Source organism: Balearica regulorum, chromosome 2, assembly GCF_011004875.1.
Source record: "Balearica regulorum gibbericeps isolate bBalReg1 chromosome 2, bBalReg1.pri, whole genome shotgun sequence".
NCBI lineage: Eukaryota > Metazoa > Chordata > Aves > Gruiformes > Gruidae > Balearica > Balearica regulorum.
The window spans coordinates 143,388,606-143,410,238 of record NC_046185.1 but is presented as its reverse complement, the minus strand read 5'-3'; the positions used below and the strand labels follow the sequence as shown (position 1 = coordinate 143,410,238).

Sequence of the window (21,633 nt, the reverse complement as noted above, 5' to 3'; positions counted from 1 at the left end):
AATGCAAGGTGACTTGCAGGTTAAACAAAAGTTGTAAGTAAGTGAATGAATGAGTGCAAAAGCAATCAGATTGCTAACCGAGTCAGCAGCCAGGCTGAGTGCTGAGTTTAGGCGAGAGCAGCGAGGCAAAGCGTGGGGGAAGCAGGTCCTCCTGAGGTGAGTTAAACACAGCAAGTGGCTGTGTGGTGCTTTAGGGCCTGTAACTAAACTGCTCCCGAGGCCCATCACAAGCTCACGCAGAATTACAAAGAGTATCTTTCGTTCCATGCCTCATGATGTGCTGAGTAGCGGTGCCGGTTCCTCTAACTTTACGGACGTATGCGAGGAATGTATTTTAAAGCACCGTTGCCTCCAGCCGCGGGGCTGGTGCGACTCGCAGTCCTCCAAACAAACAAACACACGGAGCCGCCGGTTTCTCCCCGCGGGAGGGCGGCCCGGGATGAGCCGGCTCGGCCCGGCCCCGCCTTGCGATCGCCCTGCGGGGAACGCCGGGAGTTGTAGTGCGGGCGGGGCGCTCGGGGCTGGCACTGCTGCGGCGCCGGACTACAACCCCACAACCCTCCGGGCGTCCCGCGACCTCCCAAGAGCCTGAGAGGAGAGAAGCCGGATAGGCAGGCGGAGGTCGGGGAGTGCAGCGGCGATGGTGCGTTTTCCCCGCGCCCTGACAGGAAGGTGAGCGCCGAGAGCGGGCGTGGGGGTAGATGCGGTCCCGGCGGGAGCTGCCCGCGGCCCTGGTGAGGGGGCTGTGTGTGCGGGGGCTGCCCGCCCGCGCTCCGCCCGCAGCCGTCAGACCGGGGAGGGGGGATGGATGGTTCCTGCGGCCCTTCTCGGCTTCTGCCGGCTTCCCCCTGTTCCCCGCAAGCCTCGCTTGGCAGTGCGGCAGCTTTCGTGCGCTTCGCTTGGGAGTACGCGCCCTGTGAGCGGGTTCCGGCGGTGCTTGGCGGCTGCCCGGGCCCGCACGGCGGCTGCCGAGCACCTCAGGGCGGAGCGTGTGTCTTCTGCCTCGGCCTCCGCCGTGCGTCATCTGGTTTTTCCAAATCGGTTGGTAAAATAATTACCCGTGGTGCAAGTTTTTATTGGAACTCCTAATGTATTAGCTACGAATAATAATGCTAATCGTTTACATCTGGATTTAATTTTTAATGGAAGTTTTGTAGAACTTGGAACTGTGATTTATAGAAAAAAAAATTGACTGGTGGCACTGGTTTTGTATCAGTTACTTCCAGTTATCTTGAGACGGGACAGGTGTTGGTCTCCTCTTTCTGGTGGTCAGTTCTCCAAAACTCATATTATTTGTTTAAGCTGATTATGCTGGTGTAGATAGTGTCAGAGTGCATTTGTTCATCACTTGTGTTTACCGTGACCTCCCTCCTGCAGAGCTTTAAAGAACAGCAGTGTTTCCCAGACAATGGTCTTCTCAAGGCCATGCAAGAGACCAGAGCTGGCTTTGCTCATCCTTGAATTGTGTTTCTAGTAAAAGCCTTTGTTGTGGTTTAACCCCACTGTAGCTAAAATAACCACACAGCTTTTTGCTCACTTTCCCCTTCCACCAGTGGGATGAGGGAGATAGTCGAAAAAGGTAAAACTCATGGGTTGAGAATTTAAGAGGACCAAAAAGTAAGAGAATAATAATAATGATAAAAGAATATACAAAGCAAGTGATGCACGGCACAGTTCATCACCACCTGGAACCAATGTGCAGCTAGTTCCTGAGTTGCACCATCTCCCAGCCAACTCCCCCAGTTATATATGGAGCATGATGTCATATGGTATGAAATGTCCCTTTGGCCAGTTGGAGTCAGCTGTCCTGGCCCTGTCCCCTCCCAGCTTCTTGGGCACCCCCTGCCTTCTTGTTGGCAGGCCAGTATGAGAAGCTGAAAAGTCCTGAACTGCTTGGCAATGACTAAAATGTTAGTGTTCTCAACATTATTCTCATCCTAAATCCAAAGCACAGCACTATACCCACTACTGGGAAGAAAATTAACTCTATCCTAGCTGAAACTAGGACAGCCTTTTTTTAATTTGCTGCTTTTTTTTTTTTAGCTTGTGGGCAGTTAATGATCTACCGGTTTGTAACCAGCTTCAGCCAGCATCTCTTGCTAGAGCAATGCAGATCTTTAGAATAGGAGCTGTGATAAAATCTGTCCTTGAAGTGCTATTAGGACTGGTAACTTTCATGGATCAGATATAAGAGCCTTGAGTATTGCAGCTGTAAAATGCTTGGGGTGTGAGAAGTTAGTCTAGAATCTAAGGCAAGAAAGGGTTTCAGCTATGCTGGCCAAAGTGCGCTTTCTTCCCTTGGACAGCTAGTGCAGAAGTGGCTGGGGTCCTTAGTTATTCAACACCACCAGTGATAGAGTGTAAAATCAGATGGACTAAACAGCTAGAGGAAGAGAAAAGAAACTCCATGTCTGCAGAAATGGAGGTCTTTCTGAGTTGGATATTGTGGAATATTTCATACTTGCTCTGTATCTGTGTATTACAACAGCTGGTGGCCACAGGTTTTCATCATTTAATGGGAGTGACTATTGGGCTGGACACAGCTCTGTTTCTGACAGGTTTGTTTGCCAGTACTAATTTTCTACTTAATTATGGTTGTTACTGAGCACTGGCTGGTATTTTGGGGTGTGAACCTGCAGAGGGAGATCTGTGTGTTTATCTTGGCTTCAGTTGCTGCTAAATGCACAGAAAGCTTGAAAATTGCTCTGAAATATTAGCGAATAAAACCAGCTGCTCCAAGCTGTGCAGTAATTATTTTTTTTTTTTGAGATCCAAACTCAAAAAAAAAACCCCAAAACCAAAAACCTGCTGCGACTTCTCCAAATGCAATTGAAGGTGTTGATGCTGACCTCTGTAGCCCTGTACTAAGTTTGCCCAAATCGGTGCATTCACTCATAGCAGTCTTGGTCGATTAACTTGGCAGTGAAAATCCAGTGGGATGCTTGATTCAATTGTGTTTGCATTTCTGTGTCTTATATGCAATAGCATTCATATTGGAGGACTCCAGACTTGGAAATTCACTTACTCATGAGTGAAAAACTTGGGTTGCGTGAGTGTGTGCTGTAAGGTGTCTCTCTTGCCTAGATGGTTTGATAGAAAAATTTTCTTTGATGTTGTACCCCAGGAGACTACAGGTAGATGTTACCATGTTTCAAGTGTTGATATAGGTCACTTAGAATAAACTCTTTGTCCTTGTACATGTTAGTACAGCAAACTCACCTTTAGGCTGTAGCTCTTGCAGTCACATAGTGACGTGGTTTAGGTCTGATACTGTCCAGTAGAAAAGCGATTTTCTTATTATGATCTGCAGAACTGCTCTTGGGACTCTGTGGTGTGGATCCTGGATGTGTGTGTAAAGACAGTCCACAAGAGGATCCTTTCTCTTCCTCTGGAAGAGCTGGACAGCCATTGAAAAGGCATCACCAGTACTTCCTGCCTTTCTCCCTTTTCCTTCAAACCTTTGTGTAGAAGCCAGGAAGGAATAGAGAGCCACAAGTATATAAACAGTTCAGAGTCTGTGTCTTGTTCTCTGACATCAAAAAAATCACTGCACTCCCTTCCTCCCTGCTGTTTAAGTGCAGCCTGGCCAGGAATCTAACATCTGAAATAATAAATTTATATGACTTCATATGGATTTTTTTCCTAGAAACATAAAATACAGGATGTGTGAACATCTCCATGTCTTGGAACACCCATAAGAAAAGGAGTTTTTTGCACCCTTCTTATCTGTTGCGTGGAGACAGAGATGAGTAGATAGCAAGAGAAAGTACTTTTGGGGAAAATTCCTGGTGGAAGAAAAAGAGTAGTTTGAGTTTTGTTTTTTTAAATAAGAGGAAACTGTAGAAGGCGGCTGGAGTTGGTCTGATCTAAACATATCTGAGATTCCTTACTTCTGAGTTATAATGTAAACACTGTTGCTGGAATTGCATGAAACAAATGTGATGTTGACTCTCTCCTTGTTCTGTTTCCTAGATCCACTTTTTTTCCTACTTCTGAAAGTTGCTAACGCTTCTCTTGATTTGAACGCACCGCTGGTGAGTACACTGGATCCATCTTAGTTAAGACAACATCTGTTTTGTTACTGTCTTAATCAGGGATTTGTAACTGAAGCTATAATTACAGCTATAAAACTAGCAGTATTTGCAAGATGGGACGTTTCCCCTGATGGGGGGGATCATGGATAACTTACCTACAAATTCATTTTTCCTTGATAGCCTCTAATGGGAAAATGAGCTGTTTTCTATGTCTTCCCCTTCCTGCCCCAAGAGAAGCACTAAGGACTCTTTCATTTTTATTTAAAAAAAAAAAAAGCACAAACAAACAAACCTTCCAAAAACCAAATACCAGCAACAACAAAAAAAACCCACCCTTGGTGCATGTACCAGAGATGGCCAGCAAAAACAAGGTATGCAGGGTAGCCTGAACACACCTGGCAACCACAGGAGGAAATAGAGATGGAAGTTTTCTGTCCATGTAACTGGTACAGCAGAGGTAGTACAAAAATACAGGTTTTTGCATGTTGTCCTAAGTCCTGGCTGCGTAGTCCTTGCAGTAACTATAGTTTGATAATGTAAAAAGAAAGAAAGAAAATATCCCCCGCTTTTTTTTTCCTTCCATCCTCTTGTATTAGGTAATATGGGTGAACCTCACATTGCTTTTTGCCCACACTGCATTAACTCTGCCCAGATTTTCATCATCTACTATTGCAAATGAATTTGCAGAAACAAATGTGGGTTTCTGAAAACGGTCAGTCTTGTGCTTATTCCAGCAGCTCCTGGTAGAGCTCTGTCTCAGAGTATGCCCTGCCTGCACGGAAGCTTTATCCAGGCAAAGGCAAGCTCCTTATGGAAAAGCAAAAGTACCAAGCTTGAGGAGAACAAAATTTGATGCTTTATTAGATTTACCCCTCAAGTTCGTTTGTTATAGTTCTGTTTCCTTGCAAGTTGGTTGCGTTGACCTTACTGAAGCGGAGGTTAAGCATAATATTAAATCAATTATGGTGGAAATAGGTCTTGGGTCCCCCTGCTTGGGAGGTATCCTATTAATGACCCGCTATCTGAAAAGTTCACTGCCATGAGAACAGTAGCTTGCCCACACTCAGCTATTCTTCGCAAAAATTTTCGATGAATAAGGTGCATTTTTAGCATAGACGTGGTTGTCATTATTTCTTTTCAGTAGCGCCTCTTCAAAAAACCTCGTGGGTTGAGGTAAAGACAGTTTAATAAGACAGAAAAGGAAGTGAGTAATAATAATGATAAAAGAATATACAAACCAAGTGATGCACAGCACAATTGATCACCACCCACAGACCACTGATGCCCAGCTGGTTCCCGAGCTGCAGTCTAAACCCCTGGCCAGCTTTCCCCCTAGTTTATATACCGAGCATGATGTCATATGGTATGGAATATCCCTTTGGTCAGTTGGGGTCAGCTGTCCTGGCCGTGTCCCCTCCCAGTTTCTTGTGCACCCTCAGCCTCCTCACTGGCAGAACAGCGTGAGAAGCTGAAAAGTCCCTGACTTGGTGTAAGCATTGCCTAGCAACAACCAAAACATCAGTGTGTTATCAACATTGTTCTCATCCTAAGTCCAAAACATGGAACTATACCCACTACTGGGAAGAAAATTAACTCTATGCCAGCCAAAACCAGGATAGTACCAGAGAGTTACTGCCTACCAGCTACCGCACAAGTTTATTAACCTGGCACAATTCAACTGTAGTTAGTCCTGTGTCTAACTTGCACCTACTGATTTTTAATTTTTCTTTTTTTTAATTGCAGGAAACAACTTCTGTGGGCAAGAATGGGCTGCCGGGATGTTCATGCAGCAACAGTACTGGCCTTCCTCAGTGGAACAGCCTCCGTAGCTGGACTCCTTGCAGCGGTTCTGCTTCCAAACTGGAGGCAAATGAGACTGTACACGTTCAACAAGAATGAAAGAAATGTGACCGTTTACACTGGACTCTGGATTAAGTGTGCTCGCTTTGACGGGAGCAGAGACTGTGTGATTTATGACCCGCAGTGGTACACTGCTGTTGATCAACTGGATTTGCGTGTTCTTCAGTTTGCTCTTCCACTGAGTATGTTAACTGCTGTCTCAGCTCTGTTTCTGTGCTTGATTGGCATGTGTAACACAGCCTTTGTATCCAGCGTCCCAAACATCAAATTGGCCAAATGCCTTGTAAACAGTGCGGGCTGCCATCTCGTGGCCGGCCTCTTGTTCCTGCTTGCGTGTGCCATTTGTCTCACTCCGTCAATCTGGGTCATTTTCTATAACAATTATCTGAACAGAAAATATGAGCCTGTCTTTAGCTTTGACATCTCTGTATTTATTGCCATTGCCAGTGCTGGCGGTCTGTTTTTCACTTCCATTCTGCTGTTTCTGTGGTACTGCGCGTGTAAAAGCCTACCTTCTCCTTTCTGGCAGCCGCTCTATTCCCACGCCCCTAGCATGCACAGCTATGCCTCTCAGCCGTATTCTGCACGCTCTCGCCTCTCTGCCATAGAAATTGACATTCCTGTTGTGACACATGCATCTTAAGAAGACAAAGTCTTGGAAGTCAAGTTCTTGTGCTCATTCAAACCGTGAAAATTGCGGGCTTGATTCTCTCTGCTGCCTTGCACTGAACTTAATCATTTGTAAGGTCAAGTTTCCCAAGGTGCAAAGCGATGGAGACCTGAGTTCAGTAAGTCCATTGCTGTTCTCATGTGTTACTTCCTGACCAACTTTTTTTTTTTTTTTTAACTCTGAGCTCACTACAGACAAAATTGCTGCTAATGCTGGGACAGTACACTAATAGTAGTATCCGTTCATCCTCCTGCTTATTGAGATCAAAGCAGTTTGAACCTCTTTGCTATTTGATAAGCTATTACTAAATTCTGATCCCATTGCAAGAGCTACATAGGTGGACCCTTGCACCCATGCGTTATCCAAATGCAGGCAGTGGAACTGGGTGCAGGGGGCTCACTGAGTTTCTTGTTCATTTAGACACATGTATTTTAAGATGTGATTTCTGAAAAGGGTATTTGGCGGACTAATTCAGTTCTGTAGCGCTGCTTTTTTTTTCCCCCACTGCACACACAAAAAGCTACCTGCTTATGAACTTCTGCAATAGAATTAGCGTCAAATTACCCTTTATTTTCAAAGTAGCTATCGGAAGAAATAAAACTGATTTAACTAATAATGTTCTTCTGTACTGTAATAGCATTTTTTGAATTACTGGAGGCTAGAAACTTTTTTGTGAATTTTATTTCTAGTCTGTTTTTTAATAAGTTAGCAAATTCTCTAGATTTATTTTGTGATTAAAACAAAACCACTAGTATTTAAAAATTCTGTTTAGAAGCTTGAATATTTTATTTGAAGGCCATCTTAAAGATAGGTCTTCAAGTGGGCTTTAGAGTATTATTCAGTTCTGGAGGGAAATGTCACTCACTCCAAAATGGATTAAGACAACCATGAAGAATTCTGAAGGCTATGAAAGATTCTTTTGGAACACTGTACACAAGCTATAACAACATGTCTCTAGGAAGGGGATTATAACCCTGGGGAGAGATTTTTAAATTTAGTTGGGTTTTCTTTAAATGTATATACAAGTAACAATGAGCTTGTGTATTTTTCAGAGTTGATCTTTATGGTTGTTGGACTTTTCATGCTGTAGCTTATTTAATTACTGATTAAGAGTTAACCTTTTAAGCCTTGTTCTTCAACACCTTTCAAGTTAAACTATTTTAAAATCCAGTTATTTCCTGTGCTGCCACCTCACAACTGGAGAAAGTTTCCCTTTCCTATTTTCTGTAAGATGAGGTTTTGGACAACTTGTGAGCTTTACCTTGCAGCTCTACAAGGATGAGGAGGGATTATTAAATTCCCAACCTGGGATGTCTTTAAATCTTTTTTTTTTTTCTCCATCTAAAATGCAGAGCAGCTCAGCCCTAAGGATCAAAGCTTTATCAATATAGGCTTTAAAATTACTTGGAAATTTGGTGACTGTGAGTTGGAGATTGTTATAATTAATGCAAGTATTTGATTTGCTCAAATTTTGGCAAATTGAGATCTTGTATTTAAGATGTCATTCCATTAAGGAAAGTTATTTTGATTGATGGCGTTCTGGAGCTTAGTGGATATTTGTATTTCATTAATCCCAGAACAAATTTGCTTTGCTTAAAAAAATCTAACAGAGTTTTTTAATTCCAGTTCTGCAGATGCGTCCAACATCCTGAAAATCAGTTCATTTCCTTTCCCGTGCATTAGAAATAGGATCAAATGCTGTGCTGGAAAAATCATGTTTTGTTACAATCTGTGCCATAACAGTATATTAAGCGGAATCATTTTGTCTTTACTGGTAGGCCTTGGACTTTAGTGGACTGAGTGAGGAAACTGATCTCGGTCAGAAATTCCCAGGATAGTCAGTAAAGCAACAGGCCTTTCAAGCAGAGTGCTTGATTAAATTGTAGTCTAAGGAATTAACACTGTAGGTAATAAAGAATTACTGGAGCCTAAGGAGATAGGCCTCTAAAGTTCTATGAATGTGATATCCTCTTAGGTTTACAAAGTATGTTAGATGAAGTATCTTTTTTTTTTTTCTTTTAATCAGACCATGACTTGTATGGGATTAGAATGTGTATAATAACATGCAAGCCTGCTTTTGGGTTTTTTTGCTTCATAATTGAACTTAACTTTGCAGTTACTCTGGTTGTCCAACCTCAGATACTGTTGCTGTTTCAGCTGCCCGTACCCTTAGACGCTTTGTCAGGTCAAAGCAAAGGGACCACTGGTTTGTGATGTCATGTCAGCTTGCTTCCCCATCACTCCAGTGTCTTTTCTTCTTTGTGCCTAAGTTATGAGTTGGCCTGTAAATGTTAGTTCACAGTCGGTGTCTGGTATGCCTTTTGAGCCTGAATTTACAAAGAATTTTGGTAATTTTGGAGGGATGACGAATGCATCTCTCAGTGACAAAAGGAGCTGAATCTTCATCTCCAGAGCAAGAAAGGCAGCCTGGCAAACTGATGTTTTCTATGGAGAGTAAACGCAGCCAGTGTTTTGTTCTGTATACTTTGAATAGCAGATGTCTCTGACAGCTCTCTTGTATTCTGACTTTGATTTTTATGCACTAAACTTTCAATCAGTATTTGCTGCTGCTGAAGCTTGTTGCTTTGAAAATTGTCTTTTCAAAAGTCTGAGATGGATCCGAGTTATGAAAAGCAGGGATCCAAAAGCTAGTGGATTCCAGCATAGGTTTCAGTTGTCATCTTTATCAGAAAGACTGTTGCTTTGTGTTGTGTAACTGAAGCACGGCTGAACAGCGCTGTTAATGTGAGTTTCTGCTGGATCCTAAGTCAAGTTAACTGGAAGTGCTGTGCTGTATTTCTCCTTCTTTACAGAAGAGGTGGCCAACCTGTGACACTTGAGCCGAGTGCCACTCCAGCATTTCTCTTGGTAAGCTGACCATCGTGCACAGCGGTGGGGCTGGGAGGTGACAGGCTTCCCTGGATTTGGGGAGAAGCAGGCATGTATCCTGCGTGTATCTGTGGAGCAGTTAGCACCCTGCCTCTGACCAGCTGCTCCTTCCTCAGCACTTTGCTGCGTGCAGGACAGGCACTCTGGGTCTTGAACATGAAGATTTTCATTTGTGGCTCATGCAGTCAAAGGTTGGGCGCTCTGGGGTTGTGGGAATCTATTTTTTTCAAGTAATTCCTGTCCAACTTCTTAAGTTGTGTTTAATTTCAGTGTTGGTTATTTTTATGTGAAACAGAAGATATGTATTTTTAATAAAACATTCTCATACAGATGCAGTTTATGGTGATTAATTTTGTGGAAGACACTAACTGTGAGGATATGAAAGACTTACCTATTTTGATCTTGATCACCAGACGTGCCAAACTGTTTCAGATGCCTTAACAGGCTTAAAATGTTGTCTGTACTGCATTTTAACCCCCTAATTTTATAGGACTGCTGCTTTAAACAAAACAAAAAACCCAAACCAACCCTTCTGCCACCTTCTGAAAGCTTGACTATTTATAATTTCCCTTTGTTTTTATTGTAAGATAAGAAGTACTAGGACTTCTTTTTCCTTTAAAAGGAGGAGCATGATTTCCCTTAATCTAGATGATTCCCTTTGCCTGCCTGTGGCCAGGATGCGGGCTGGGGGCCAGGCTCAGCCCCACAGCAGGACCAAAGTATTGGCGTGACATGGAGGAGTGCAGTCCTTGCCCTGCAGCCAGAGCCCCATCTCGTTCCCAGTGTTGGTTCTGCCGCTCGCTCGGCCATCGCTCACCCAGCACAACTTGCTAACCCAGCTGAAAACTTCTGTGTTGGGTTGTTTTTCTCCTAGTTGGTTTTCTCCTGCGTTTAGTGTTAGTGTCACAAAAAAAAAAAAAAGAGGGTGGTGGTGTTAGCCATCCTCCTTCCCTCTCCCCTGTTTTGTGCTGGCCGTGCTGTCAGCTGGAGAACATGCTACTGCCTTACGTGTGAAAGTTGTTTGGGAGTCCCAGGGACTTGTGGCAGTCTGGAATGATGGTGATGGTGAGTGATGCTTCGCTTCTGCTGTGTGCTGCTCCCGGCAGCTTGTGGTAACTCGGTACTGAGCCTTCCCTCGTTGTTATGGGGCAAAATACAAACTCTTTGAGTGTTAGAAATGCTCATGCCATGGTGCAAGTTCACACAACAGTCTGGATTATTTATGCAGAATATAATGAGACTCGCTGGTAATTCTTTTGTAGGTTTCTAGTATTCTAAACTGGCAATCTAGTAAGCTGGGGTGTTATCTGTTTGGGGTAGTAGTGTCTATATGAGAACAATCCTCATGGAGTAGGCACAGTATAAAGCTGTTTTTGCCAGTACTACAGCTCACTTGAGGGAGTGGAAAAATGATTTTATATTCTCTGTTTCTGTCGGTTCATTTCTTCCTTTGTTGTCACTTTCAGACAGACCTGTCTGCAAGAGCTGCTGTAAACCTCGGGACTTGTTGGGTATTGACATAAATAATGTGATGCAGAGAAACCTGTTTCTCCCAAAATATGGGAGTGCCTCATTTTTTTTCATGTTAAAGTTCCTAAAAAACCTCCCATGTGTATTTGTGCTCATTGAAAACAAATCCGTTGGCAGATTTCCCCATTTTATTTCACAGGAATTGAGTTCACATATGTGCTTCAGCAGGTGTGTCATGTTACTTATCCCTTCCTGTATCTGCTAAGCGGGCAGGTAACATGCCTTAGAGGCAGCATAAGCTTTTTTGTACATTTTTGGTTCCATTGCTGCATCAGTGTTCATCAAGCTGGACACACAGAGGCCTCGTGAAGGGGTAAGAGGGTGGTTTCTGATTTCAAAACTGCTTTTTATCTGTGTTCCAAACAGTCAATTTGCTGATTGAGTTATTGGGCTGCTGGGGATGGGGGCTTTGTCTTTTGGGTGTAGCAGCTTCAAGGAGATGTAAAGACTAGGCATAGGGCAGTAGAAATTGTGGTGAGCTGGAGGGTGTCAGTGGTTAAGACTGCTTTGAGGAGAGAGACTAGAAAGCTGGACTGCAAGGGCAGGGTTGTTGTCCTAGTTTCTATTCTAACAGAGAGAAAAATATGTAATTAAAGCTCCAAGTGTTTGAATAAGCTTTGCTCAGCACCAAAGACTCCCAGAATACGATAAGCAAACTTTGAGAACGCAGCGTACAAGTACTGCCCAAGCAGTACGTGTCCTTGGGAACCACAGATGTTGACCCAAGTGCTGAGCACAGCTTCCTAGGTATGTGCCATACCAGAAGCTTCTGTGGAGCCACCAGTGCCAAGGGTGGCATTGAGCACCAAAACTGGGCACCCTCCAGTCTCTCTGTAGTGGTATTACAGTGCTTCAACCGGTTAGAGCATCTGTGGCCATTGATACTGCAATAGTTTTCTTCCCAAAGCCAAAATATATTAATAAACAAATGCATAAGATCATTTACAAATTCATATTGGAGTTTACATAAATACTACCTGTTAGGTCAAAACTAAATCATTGCCTAAAACAGGTCCTGGATTATCTGAATTTACTGGAGACGCTTTTTGACGTACCATTCTAAAGGCTTCAGCACGTGATTTCTTGACAAGCTTAAGCAGATATAAACCTAGTCTGGTACCAGAAGGTAAGATCCCATCTTCTTGCTCCTGTTGGTATTTATCTTCTCCTCTGCTTATTTAGTTTTCAGTCTCCCAGGCGGCTTATCTGGTCTGCCTCCTGCCACGAGCTCTGCTGCCAACACAAAGGAGCTAGCAGGTATATGTGAGCGGAAGTAGAAGGGCAAGACGGCAACCTCAGGTTGATTCTTCATGAAACCTTAGTTTGAGACCTTTGTTTTCTTATTTAATGAGCATTTTACATATGAAGGACTGTGTTAATTCTGATTTTTTTTTAAGGCAGATTGCATTTATTAATTGTAGAGGTTGTTGAAAAATGCTGCATTTTGAGAAAAGCATTGAATGGTTATTAGCAAGACAAAAAATCATGTTTGAAAAGTTTGTTCCCTTTTCCTTCATGCCATCCTCGCTCTGAAAATGAAGGTATGGCAAGGAAAAAAATGTAATGAAGCAAAAAAAAAAAAAATTCTTTATTATATTTGAAGATTACACTGCGTTAAACTATTTATGTCTTAAGAAATCTCAATCTCTCTTAGTAAGGAAATCACTATTAGTAGGGGAAAGAGCTAATTTTTGAATAGGTCAATGGTGCTAAATACCAACATTTGCATTAGCTTTATAGGTTAGATCAGAACGGTTTAGTGTTATCTCTGAAGACTTAGCATCATGGATGACTACTATTGCACTGTTTTGACTCTTTAATCAAGTCAGCTACAAGAAAATGCCCAGGTTCTTCCTACTTCTGTGCTAAAGTGTTCTATAGACAGGTTCAATTTCCTGGCAAAAGTACTATCTCAGGAAGCAGCTGACAAGGAATTCCATTCTCAAGAACAGGCTCAGTGGGAGGGCTTTTTTTTTTTTAAACAGTACAGCTGCAGATAAATCAGATTGCACAAATTTGGCAGCCTTCTGTGGCTGCCTGTTCTGCTTGATGCAATTATACATCTCCCAGAGAAGACCTTGAGCATACCAGCCCAGTCATCAAAAAAACCATATTCACACCTCTTTTCCTTCTTAGGCTTGTGGGACAGGCACCTTCAGATCTGACCTGCCATCTGCAACCCTGACCAAGTGCGGCTGACCTCCACAACTGCAGAGGTGAGGACGTGCCCTTTGCCAGTAACTGGGAGGGTCAGCCTAACGACTGGGAAAGAGCTGGCTCGGCAAGCTTGGTGGCACACAGGCAGCCACAACACACGAGGTTTCTGGCATTGCCGCTCAGCAAATACCGAGGTGCCGGTGGAGCTTTCAGCAGTTCTTTTGTCAGCTGCTGCTGGGTTATGGAGTTCATCGTTCATTATGGCACATCAGTTCCAGTTAGTTTGCATGTTCACTTTCAAACGCCATGTGGCTGCACCTTAATTAGCCAAGGAGTTACGAGAACCTTGAGAACCACTAATCTTAGCGGCTGATGCTGATGTGCCTCACTTGAGAAGTCATCTGAGAGCCATAATTCTCTCAGGCGCTCAGCACTAATCTGCTTAGAGCTCCTGTAGAAGATCTGGAACGCTGGGCAGAAAAGAATTTGCCTGGACTAGATTTCACTACTAAGTAAGTAGTAATAAGATTCAAACACATTGCAGAGACTTTTTGGTTTAAAATACAGGAAAAGAACTCCAAAAGGTCTTATTAGATAATATGAAAACAACATAATTTGATGAAATATTCCTCTGAGCTGCTCGTGTATGCATACTGAAGTACAAAAAACCCTGTAGCTTTTGAGTTTGACACACGAGTCAGCTAAGTAAATTACCATTTCTTGAAAAGAAAGGTTGCCTTTGACAGTTTCTGTCCCTAGAAAATTGTCCTTTTCTTCCAAGATCCTTTCTATTCATTAGAGCTGTCTTTGTTTCATGGGCAGCCCCATTCCTGGAAGAATTCCAGGCTCTTCTCCCTGCTTTCCTAGCCTGGGCAAGTCAGTTCTCTGGGTCCAGAATTCCACAGCAGCCCTCCAGTAGGCATCTCTCACAAGTCAATGTCTCGGGTGACACCTCCTTTATTTTTGCAGGGCACCAGAGATGACACGAGGGTCTGTAAAAGCTTCTGTATACTCTACCATAGATAACCCAGCCTATGACTGGATTTGCTTCAATACTATTGTAAATTAGCGAACTAAAATTGATCACGCATCCTGGGTTGGTCCTGGAAATTATTTTTTCTCACAGCTATTTTTACAATGCTTTGCATTTTGTTTTGTTATTCATAATCCTCTATTGTAGTAATTTAACAGACTTCCCTTGGTTTATTTCTGTGCCCAGCTGTCACATCTTTCTCGTAACAACAATAACACAAGTCCCTAATGACTGAAAGCTATTCATTTGTTTTCTTGAGCTCTCAAACTTTCCGATATGGCTTGAAGTGATTATTATATTTCCTGAAAATATTGCCTGTGTAAACCACCATGTGTTTTGTGTCTCTTGCTGGGTAAGTGCATAACTGTGACTGAACATAAGAGAGGAGGATGCAGCAGAAGGCAGGACTTCCTTTTCCATTGGCACATGCATGGGGGAAAACACCAGAAATTTGGACATCAGGTTTGAACTGAAAATCCCCATTTGGTATATGATCCAGCAGTAAACAAACCTGTCACCCACTGTTTAGAAAGAAATGGTCTGTAAATCAAAACAAGGATTTGATTGGAGTTGTTTTGAAAATGTCCGGTGTGTAAAGGCAGGCAGCTGTAAAGTCCCGAATCTGTAGATCCCGTAGATCCACACCACAAGCAAGGAGATGTGGGCAGGATGCTGTGTCTGTCCACTGGGGCACCTGTCTGAAACAGCAGCTCTTTGCTTTGGATAATGCAGGTGAGTCTATATTGTGAAACTTATGTGGTAATCAATGCTAACTTCTCTGTAGCTTAACTTCTTCAAAGGAGCAAGATATAAGTAATTGGTACGGTCAGGGTTCCAGGTCAGGTAATTTTGGGATGTGTGCTGGAATGATATATTCCTATTTTTAAATATGGGAATTTTATACTGCATATGAAAGAACAGAAACGATTCCTTTTCTGCGACGGTATACAACTGGTATTGCACAAAGCTCCCAGAAAATAACTAGATACAGATACAATTTCTTCTCAATTAGCCTGAAGTAAGGTGATGGAGAGGGGATGATAGATCAAAGCTACAGCAAGATGTTTCGGTATTAGGATTCTTGAATTACTTCAGTTGATTCAAGGAGCAAATTATATTAGCACTTTATATTGAAAATAATCAGAAGAGAGTTATGTGAGATACCAGTATTATGGTCTTTTCAACGCTATACAGCATTCTGAACCAAATCCCAGTCTGCAGCAGGGGGAAGAAAAGCTGAAGTGCTGACAAGCCAGGAAATACACAGTATCAAGAAAAATATCCAGTGTCCAACTGAAACAGTATGTTAACTCATATGATATAGATTGTGAAATGCCAAGAGAAAATGTAGTCCCCTCACAGTTTAGAAAGTGGACTAAATAAGAGCAGCTGTGTGGGTAAATATTTCTCCCATACTTTGGCATTAAATTGTTAGCTGATCTTTATTGGTTTTAACAAAAGAAATCTTTCAGAAGTTAGATAAGGCCTGGGAAATAGCAGCTGAGGGATATGTTCTGTCAGTTTGTTAAGCCAATAGCTTCAATCAAGTGGAGTTATTCACTGCTGGAATGCAACAGGACCCTTCTTTTGTTGTGCTGTTCCGTTTTGTGACTCCCCCCCCATTGACTGGAACTGTACAATGTCTTTCTTGCCCCACTATGACTGAGGGATTTAATAATGCAAAGCCAATGATAAATACAAAACATGCAATTAAGTCTCATTATGTTAATTCGTTGAGGGGAAAAAAAGCAGAATCTTGGAAACGGATTTCTCTAGGGAGTAACGGCAATTTTAAACAGCAGAAAGCAAACCAGCGTGATCTGTGTGGCATTCTAGCCATGTTCCCAGGGAAAGCCTGTGCCCGGTTAAACCACAAGACAGACGGCAACCCACAGGAAATCCCGAGTTGCCTATCTTATTTCACAGCTGGACGAGGGCTGTTCAGCACAGTTTTCAATTACAGAGGTGCTGTGGCAAGAGTTGTGGAATTTAAGTTTTATGAGACATGGATGAAAGTCAAGTTGTCCTTTAGTTCTAATTGTGGTGTAGCTGGGTCTTAGAGATGTCCCTGTGTGCACACTTGGTGCGCTAAACTCATTAACTCCCTGGGTGGTCCAGGAACTCCTCAGCTAGTCCCTGCACAGAAGAGAGACTCAACTGAGCAAAGACAAGGTGACAGACCCCTCAACACCTCCACAACAAAAGATTTACGAACTTGTGCAGGAGATCTTCAGGTGGGGATTTCAGACAGCCCTGAGTATTTCTCCAAGGCAGCTCCTACTGTGCCACCACAAATTTCTATGCCTAAATAGAATCATAGAAAGGTTAGCATTGGAAGGGACCTTTAAGGTCATCTAGTTCCAACCCCCCTGCCACAGGCAGGGACACCCTCCACTAGACCACGTTGCCCAAAGGCCCATCCAGCCTGGCCTTGAACACTTCCAGGGATGGGGCATCCACAGCTTCTCTGGGCAACCTGTTCCAGTGCCTCACCACCCTCACAGTCAAGAATTTCTTTCTAACATCTAACCTAAATCGACCCTCCTTCAGCTTAAACCCATTACCCCTTGTCCTGTCACTACACTCCCTGATAAACAGTCCCTCACCAGCCTTCCTGTAGGCCCTTTCAGGTACTGGAAGGCTGCTGTAAGGTCTCCCTGGAGCCTTCTCTTCTCCAGGCTGAACAATCCCAACTGTCTCAGCCTGTCTTCATAGGAGAGGTGCTCCAGCCCTCTGATCAGCTTCATGGCCTCTGGATTCGCTGCAATAGGTTCATGTCCTTGTACTGGGGCCCCCAGAGCTGGATGCAGTACTCCAGGTGGGGTCTCGTGAGAGCAGAGTAGAGGGGCAGAATCACCTCCCTCAACCTGCTGGTCATGCTTCTTTCGATGCAGCCCAGGACACAATTGGCTTTCTGGGATGTATGTTAAATGTGTCATTTAACATCCTGGGTGAAGAATCTGGCCTTTCCAGAGACTCCTGGTGATTCCTGCAGTCACACAGGACAGTCTTTTTGTACATAGTTAATACAGTAAGATGTTTTAGTTTAAAATAATCTATAGCAATGGATAATGCATGTGCTGAAGTAGTTGCACAGGGTCAGGGGCCAGCTGGGATGTCAGAACTGAGCAGAGAAGCGGTAAGGGGAGTCTCATCTGATCCAGTGACCTCACTGCAACCAACTGGACAGTTTGGGAGATCTGAATGTGCCAACATCCCAATCTTTATATTTCTTAAGCAAATACTCTGGGTTTTGTGCAACACCGCTCACCCTAAAAACAAATCGGCCCTTCCATCCCAGAATTGCTGCATTTAACCATTAGTCTTTGTCTAGATAAATCCAATGGTTTTCAGAATAAATTAGTTAGCCCTGCTAGAAGTGATCACTTCAGTACATGTTATGTTAGAAAATTCATTGCTCCCCTTTGTGTGAAATATTAGAGAGGACTAAACGTTAACAGCTCTTTATGCATTGCCAGGTTTTACCGAAATCCAAGTTTTGAAGCACTTGGCTTGTCATTTTGGTCACAGTAGTATTACAATAAATCTAACAACAGACTATAACTCAATTAGACTGCAATTCGGAATTATTAACCATTCTGCAGAACAGTGCACATAGCAGTGCTATTCGCAACTATTCCTTTAAAAAAAACCCTCACATGTAACATGAGCTGTGAGAGTAAGAAGGTAAAAGTTTTCACTATATACCTTTTTGACAAGACTAACATTTTTATCTCTCAATATAGTCACAAGATAATTGAGTAATTATGTAGATACTCCTTGAACAGTACGTTTGCTCCCTAAATATTTAAGTGTGTGGTCACCTGAGCATTGTGCAATGAAAACCAAAGAAAATCAGCTGCTACTTACCCTTAGCAGAGACACTGAACTGATCCTGTATATTCCCCCAGGCTCTCTCTTTGCAAGCCAAAAATCACCATGGGTGCAAATCTTATTTCCATGACAGCAAGGGCCCACATCAATTGAGAAGACTGACTGACTTTAACTGTCCCAGTAGTATTCAAGCTGATCATGCCTGAATTTATTAAGACCATTTAACAGCAAATTTAATCTCTAGTTTAATCTCAGGGTTTGCCTGAAGGATGAAATTGGGTCATCATATTTAGAGCAAATTGCAAAACCTTCAATAAAGTATATCACTTCCCCTCTATTCTGCATTGTTCTAATCCCTGCAAATATTTGCTATCTGTGTATTTGCAGGACTGGCGCTAATCTGTTTATGATACTTACCACTTCTAATTATTAGGATCTCTAGGAGTTCTGTTTCAGTGAAGATTATTTATGGAAGGGTGGTTATTATAAGACAGAAGGTGGATATTGACCTGGAAGATCTAATTTTCTTTATTTGACATTGAGAAATAGCCTGAACTCATGGCTGCACCTTTTCCTCTATAAAATGGCATTATTAATACTTTGAATTTTAAGAAGATAGTTGTAAGAGCCAATTTATTAAAATTTGAATACACTTTTAAGGGAGACTATATAAAGTTGCACATTTTTACTCAGCAGATCCGCTCCCTGTAGGTATTTAATCACAGTTAGTACTCCACTTTAACAAAGCACTAGACCTCACATGTACCCTCTTGTATGATTCCAACGAAGCCTTAATATGAAGCCAACAGGCATTTAAGCAGGTTCTGCAACTGGGGGGGAAGTCGTCCTCCTTCCCTGGGATATTAGTTGTGTCCTCACAATTCATTCTCTGCTGTGCCAGCACAAGAATTTGGTCCCCTGCTCAGTGACCCTGACAGGGTATCACTGATCTAGCTCAAAAACAAACTTTCAGCTGCATCAGTCCACTATAGGACTGCAGAAATGTTTTTGTTCATATACCACAGTGTTTGTTGGATGCAGGATCAAGCATTCAGGAAGAAAGAAGCGCAGACTGCTTTCTGTGGGAGCACAGATCTAAGAACACATCAAGTTGCAACCTGAAGATATGTTCATGCTCCAGCAAGCCACAAACTAAAACCACGTTTTTAAACAATGTATTGCTGGGGTAAAATGCTCTGTACCAGGGCCTATGTCCATAAGCCCAACACAGCAAAGAAAAAAAAAAAAAGACATTCTAATCACTTACGTGACTTATCAGCTGAATTATTTATGCATATTGTAATCAGGTAAGCTGGGTAAACTCATTCATGGTGATGAAGTAATAGAGTCATTAAGGGAATCACCTGAACACACACAGACTTTGTAACCCATATGTCAACTCTGAGATTGTTAGTGCTGCTAATAATGAGAAATAAACCAGCTAAAATAAGAAGACAAAACTCTGTCAGCCAAACCAGTTCTTTGTTCAGCTACCCAGTGAGTGGCCCATTCAGCTGTTCTATCACAAGGGAGGAGCTGGAGCAGAGGTGAGGAAAAGGGACCCTGGTCAGAGCTGCTGCTGAAAATGCATGAGTAGAAATGCTGTTCAAAACCCCAGGCACAATCTACAGAACTGGAGAAAAATCCTTGTTATCATTTGAAATTAATATGCAATTATGATACAAAAAAAGGAGAATTTGTTAAAGTTCTGAGATTTTCTTTTTGTTTGTAATCTTAATACATACTGCTTGATCCAAACCCATTTTTGCATGTCGTCTACACTCCATTTTCTGGGAATTTATGTCTGCTGAGGGAGTGGTTACCTAATCAAGAAAAAAATATTCATTACTGTAGGTATAGCTAGTGTGAGAGAATTACCGTAGCTGTTCATAAATTATATTAATGTTTTTGTCTCCCAAAGGAATAACAAAGCTAGATCAGAGAAGATGGATGTAACCATACTTCTGAAGAGCTCTCAGCAAATTCTTTTTTCCCCCACCTCTCCCATAACTCTTTGTTCCAGTTAAAGATACTTCCTTGAGAATAACCATGCTAGAAGCAACTCAAGGAAAAATCACAAACTCTGGCTTGGAATTTGAGCTGTTTTAAAAGAAGTCATTCTTCACTGAATACATAAAACTATCCAAAACTAAGATATAAAAAATTAGCTAGAGGGGAAGCCTTCTGACTCAAACCTAATTCAGTACTTTTAATCAAAATCATGTATAATACAACATAGGCTTTTGAGAAAAAGAAAATTAATGAGAACAGCTCTATAAAGTCATTTCAAGGACACTTCTAGCTCACTATCTCACCTAAAATGGCAGTCAACAACAGATGCCTAAGGAACGATGTCAGAATAAAGCAATCATATAATGTATCTTCCTTGGCAATTGCACACAGCTTCTGGCAGTGTGGTTCAGGGACTTTACGAACCAGAGGTGATATCTTGGTATTTAATAACTGTTAACAGACATATTCATGGGCAAAAAAAAAAAATCTAATTTTTTTGGATTAATCTAAACTTTTAGTGTCCTTAATAGCCAAAGACAGAGAGTTTCACAACTTAGCTGTACTTTAAGCACTTTATTTTCTTCTAAGTATTTTTGTTTTCAATCTTCTACTTGATTATTGTGTTCAGTGCTCTCTAGGTCTTGTATTACAAAAGACAGTCATTCTGCATTCACTTTTTCTGTGCCTCTCATTACTTTATACATCTCTGTCGTACGCCTCCTTAGCTATAGTCTATTGAATTATTACTATCTATGTAAACACTTATTTATCTTTGCTAGTCTTTGTCACCCATCTATGTATCTCTATCTGCTCTCTTCCAAGAGCACATTCCAAGTGACTGAAGAATATGGCAACAAGAAAAAAAGAAGTGTTTCAGAGCATAAAGATTTATAGACTTGAACATGTGGCAAAACCTGGTCTTCAGATGTCCCTGCTCATTGCAGGAGGGTTGGACTAGATGACCTTTAAAGGTCCCTTCCAACCCAAACCATTCTGTGATTCTATGATTCAGCCAGCTGAAGAAGGCTGAAGTCACAAGTCGGTATTGTCCTACATTAAGCTCAGGTAAAACCATCTTGGTTTCCATATGCCCACAGTTTGACTTTATTTTTCTAATATTCCCTGAAAACTGAGAGGCAGGGACTCTACTGCTGCTGGCAAAAATCCAAAGATGATATAGGCAAAATGAAATGTAATTAACTTTTTAATGCACAGGTTGAAACTTCGTTTAAGGTAAGGGCAATCAGCCCGTGCTCTCTCACAAAGCCATCCTGGTGCTGTATAGCACTCTGTCAGCTTTGGAGGCAAACAGCCTGAGAACCAAGCAACAAAACTCAGGTTTGTTACCTTTGATTTTATGCACTGGCCTAAGTCACTGGAGTTACTAGCACTTATCCTAATTCCCTCTGAACTGTTTCCTGCAGCTACTCTTCTCTTATTGTGCGGGAAGGGATATTAATCTCTGCCGTAAGGTGAATCAGGTGTCTAAAGTTAGCTAGGATGGCAAGATCAAGCACTGCGAAGAACATTCATCTTATTCCTCATTAAAGGCTCAAGTGCATTTGCAAAAGCATCTCAAACAGCAAAGAGCTGCTCTCCCTATGCCCGCAAAC

At 42.3% G+C, this 21,633-nt stretch overlaps 1 protein-coding gene across 1 annotated transcript; it reads left to right on the top strand.

Annotated features, from left to right (window-relative positions):
* Positions 1-536: 536 nt before the first annotated feature.
* On the top strand, positions 537-9,782 carry CLDN12 (claudin 12). The gene is made up of 3 exons (XM_075746217.1): positions 537-672; positions 3,973-4,034; positions 5,778-9,782. The coding sequence occupies exon 3, from the start codon at positions 5,800-5,802 to the stop codon at positions 6,535-6,537; it is 738 nt and encodes a 245-aa protein (XP_075602332.1). The 5' UTR covers positions 537-672; positions 3,973-4,034; positions 5,778-5,799; the 3' UTR covers positions 6,538-9,782.
* The last annotated feature ends 11,851 nt before the right edge of the window (positions 9,783-21,633 follow it).

What these genes read in the sequence shown, in the direction of transcription:
- CLDN12 (XM_075746217.1), top strand. Translation starts at nt 5,800, where the DNA reads ATGGGCTGCCGGGATGTTCATGCAGCAACAGTACTGGCCTTCCTCAGT.